Genomic DNA, 4077 nt, shown 5'->3' on the forward strand with positions numbered 1-4077 from the left:
CTTATTTCTGAGAATTTAAGATAAAAACAAATGTAGAAATATTGAACATTTTTCACAAATTTCCAACACAGAAACACTCCTAACAAACAGCCATGCACTCACACATCAGCTCATTATACGTATATACTGCCAGTTAATCAAACTTGCATGTTTTGGGATTGTGGTAAAGAACTAGAGCATCCATAGTAAGCCCACACATGCACAGGCGAAACATGCAATGTCACTGTAGGATGGCCCCAACCGGGTGTCAAATCCAGAATCTGAATTCTGCAAGGTGAAAACAATAACCACTGCGTTCCCTTGTTATATGGAGAGAAAAAAAGACAAAAAGGAAACACTTTGGCTTTTGCATTTTCACAATTTTTAATATGGAAGTTGTATACTTACAACTATATAACTATAGTTGTATAGTTGAAGTTGTATACCTGGATTATTGAGCATGGACTTTGTTGTATATGGAAGTTGGTTTCATAACTAAGGACTCAGTTTGATTATTATTATTTATTTATTTACAATTTATTGGAACAATCTTCTTTGATTTTAGAATACCAGATGCAAAAAATAAATAAAAATAAATGTTGTATGTAGTCACTTTAGTACCAGAATTAATTCACTCTTTATTTATACATATAAATCACATTGAGCCTTGAAGACTCATTTACAAGTGAAATCTTTTTAGACAGACAATAAAGCGGTGAAAATGCCAACAAAGGTTTTGGAGGCAAAAAAAAAATAAAATCCTAACATGCTCTTAATCTTTGGCTAAAGATTAATAGCCTGAATAAATTGTACTTTACATATTTTTACAAATGCATAAAATCTTAAAATTAGACATAAGACAGTTGAAAACATCTGATTTCAACTAAGTCATTTGAGCTAACATAATGGATCTCAGATTTTGCCTGAACAAAACAATCTTTTAAGACGTTTGCAAATTTCTTTCATTTTGATTCCATATATGAATGGATTAAACAAAGGATGATATAAAAGCACTTGTAATGTCATTATAAAACAAACAGTTTGGGGAAAATCAACGTCCATTCGGGCTATAATTACATCATATGTAATCAAACAGAAGTAGCTGATTAAAACCAACAGGTGAGGTATGCAGGTCTCAGCAACTTTTTTTCTCAATGTTTTAGAATTTTTATAGGATATCACAAATATCTTTGCATAAGTAAAAACTGTAAAGATCATGGGTATATATACAATATTTATTAAAGCAACAACCCCAAAAATAGCAATTGGTCTTGATCTTACACAGTGAATTGAGTAAATGACGTTGTTGCAAATGATTCCATTTAACCTTAAATTACATATTTTAGCTTTGGCACTCAGGATTGTTTGTACTGCAATGTGGCAAGCAGGAAAGAACCAGGCCAGAACAAGAAAAAGGTTCACTGTGCTTTTAGTCATAATCATTCGATATTGCAGAGGTTTGCAAATAGACACATATCTGTCAAACGACATCACTGCCAGCAGTAAGAACTCTGCACATCCTACAGTATAAAACATAAAAAACTGGAAGTGACAAGCTAAATATGATATGATCTGGTTTTCAGATAAAAAGTCAATCAGGAGCTTTGGGTAAAGGGTGGTGCTGTAAAGAACACAGTTAAATAACAAAGCTGCTATGAAAATGTACATGGGCTCATGGAGGTTTTTGTTTGTCCAGATCAGATACACAATAATAGAATTACTACAGATTATCAACAAATATACTGTAAACATAATAGCAAAATACAAATATTTGTATTTGTTTAGTTCCACATACCCCCACAAAGTTATGTAAGAAACGTTTAACTCAGTATCCATTACTGTTCTTCAACTATTGTATCTGTTCATTCATTGTAAAGTTAAAGTCTAAAACTTTGCATCAATATCCAGTCTCCAGCAAGTCTCTTTTTATTTTTTATCCTTCACAATATGGAGAAACTGAATTCTTTGTCTGTGGCAAGTTGTTTTTAATAGTCTGCCCTCTCTAAAGAGCTCATCTCTGGAGGCCAGTTTTTGCTTTCCTGTTTTCTCTACAAAGCTGTAACAATACACAACAGTAGCATTCTACACCAAGTAAAATAAATTCAATATAATATTAACCTAAATAATGTTTTTTACACATAAATTCTGAACCTTGCATTTCTGTGTTAGTTCATAGCATTTACTTTGGATTACACACAGTATATTTCATTTTTGTACTGTTGTGGGTGGATGTTGCTAGAGGTAAACAGGAGTTTGTCAGTTTGGAACAATAGCTGTGTGTAAGGATGGCGCCATCTGTGGGCCTTCCTTGTCTGTACTCCCTTGTGTGTCTCATCATTTATCCAACTAATTTCAACCTTGTCTCGTGCCAGCTGTTTGCAATCACTTCCTGCCTTGTCAGTGTCTCTTGTCTCTCTGTTAGTCTTGTTCGTTGTCAAGTCATCGTTGGGTCTACCCTGTCTTGTCTTGCCAGTCTGATCCCGTCCCAAACATATTTTGTAAATTGCTGCCTTGTCAGCCTTTTGGTTTATTATTATTAAAAGTATTTATTTTTGTATTTGGAGTCCGAGTCCCTGTCTGCACTATTGGGTTTGTTCTTGCCTGCAAAACCCTGACAGAACGACGCAACCATACTAGAACCCAGCGGACAGGGTTCACCTCAGAATTTTTTGTTACTCACCTGTCTGAACGATTCACAGATGGTGGAGCCCGTGACACAATGCAGCGGGTTCCGGACCGAATCCGTCCAGACTCAAGATTTCTGTAGTCAGGCAGTGGAGATCCTGCCCTCCCCTCTTCTGGTGTTACAGGAGGAAAAATAGAGGGTCCAGCTTCGGGTTAACCGCCTGACAACTGTGTCCAGATCTCCAGCGCCACTCGTCATCTTGGGATGGACATCCAGGGAAGACGAGGATGAACCTTGTCTTGTGCTTGTCCCCGATCCTCACTGCCACCATAGAAGTGGCAGAAAACGTAACCGGAAGCGGTCCACGGCGCTCGCTTTGGTACCATCAATGGATTCGACTCAGCTCGGCTGAGTCGAGTTTCCTAGAAGCAGTCCCAGTGTCTCTGTGGGGACGGGTTCCGTTGTCTCACCTCCCAGGTTTCAGGTGAGGGCGAAACTTGACACCTCACTTCCGCATGGAGCCACTCTCAGGACTGGATCTAACACACTCCAGCTCCAACCCAGTGACCTCATCCAATTAAACCAGACTCTACAGAATATATTCTCTTCTGCTCAACATAACCCGGACTGTCAATACACTATTCTCTCCCTTGCAGAAAAATATTTACTGTCTCAACCCGGTCTCACCCAAATCCCTGAATATCATCAGCTGTTGATTAAAATAAGGACTCTGATAATACCCACTGTAGTGAACTAGACCTCCGACATCAATCTGTCTCTGAAGACCTTCAGGGGACAGGAACTGTTATTTCATTGATTTGAATCCAAAATTCAAATTATCTCATCAAGAGACTATTTAATTGTATCCTGAATTAATCAATTGAAAGAACACTTTTCTTTTTTATATTATCATTACTATTTTACAATATCTTGATAATCAAAAGTGTGTTTAGTTCATACCATTTCTAATGTTGAAAGTAAACCACTCATTTAAATCAACTGTGAAACAGTATTAATGATTTTTAAACCTCATTAGACTTGGATCATACAAGTTAAATGTCTATTTACGAAGTAAGTATGCATTTACTCTTCTGTCTGTGTGAGGAGTGGACCTGATGTCGGTCAAAAGTCAGAAGACAAGTTATGACAACGAAGTGCCTTGTTTTAAAACTCTCAGACAGTAAATAAGAACTGGCTGGCACCTGCTGTCTCTCACTTCTTCAAAATATTTTCCTGTCTGTACTAACCGTTCTTAAAAACATTTCTGCTGTCTGCTGACTCCTAATAACCCTCTGACATCACTAAAACTACACCCCTGCTGGTTGTTTTAACCAATCAGGAAGTACCAAGTGACAGGAAGTGGATACCCTTTAAAAGTCAACACTTCTTGGAACTATTCAGTCTTCCGAGTCTTCCCAGTCTTCCTGGAACTTTCAGCCTTACTGGAAGATGAGACTCAGTCTGATGGCGAG

The 4077-nt window shown here is 37.4% G+C and overlaps 1 protein-coding gene across 1 annotated transcript; it reads right to left on the reverse strand.

The window, feature by feature from the left end:
* Window positions 1-891: 891 nt before the first annotated feature.
* LOC119419345 (olfactory receptor 6Y1-like) lies at window positions 892-3867 on the reverse strand. The gene is made up of 2 exons (XM_037686652.1): window positions 3849-3867; window positions 892-1817 (listed from the first exon to the last, which is right to left on the reverse strand). The coding sequence occupies exons 1-2, from the start codon at window positions 3865-3867 to the stop codon at window positions 892-894; spliced, it is 945 nt and encodes a 314-aa protein (XP_037542580.1).
* Window positions 3868-4077: the final 210 nt, after the last annotated feature.

This window comes from Nematolebias whitei, chromosome 13 (assembly GCF_014905685.2).
Source record: "Nematolebias whitei isolate Nwh7 chromosome 13, NemWhi1, whole genome shotgun sequence".
NCBI classification, from domain to species: domain Eukaryota; kingdom Metazoa; phylum Chordata; class Actinopteri; order Cyprinodontiformes; family Rivulidae; genus Nematolebias; species Nematolebias whitei.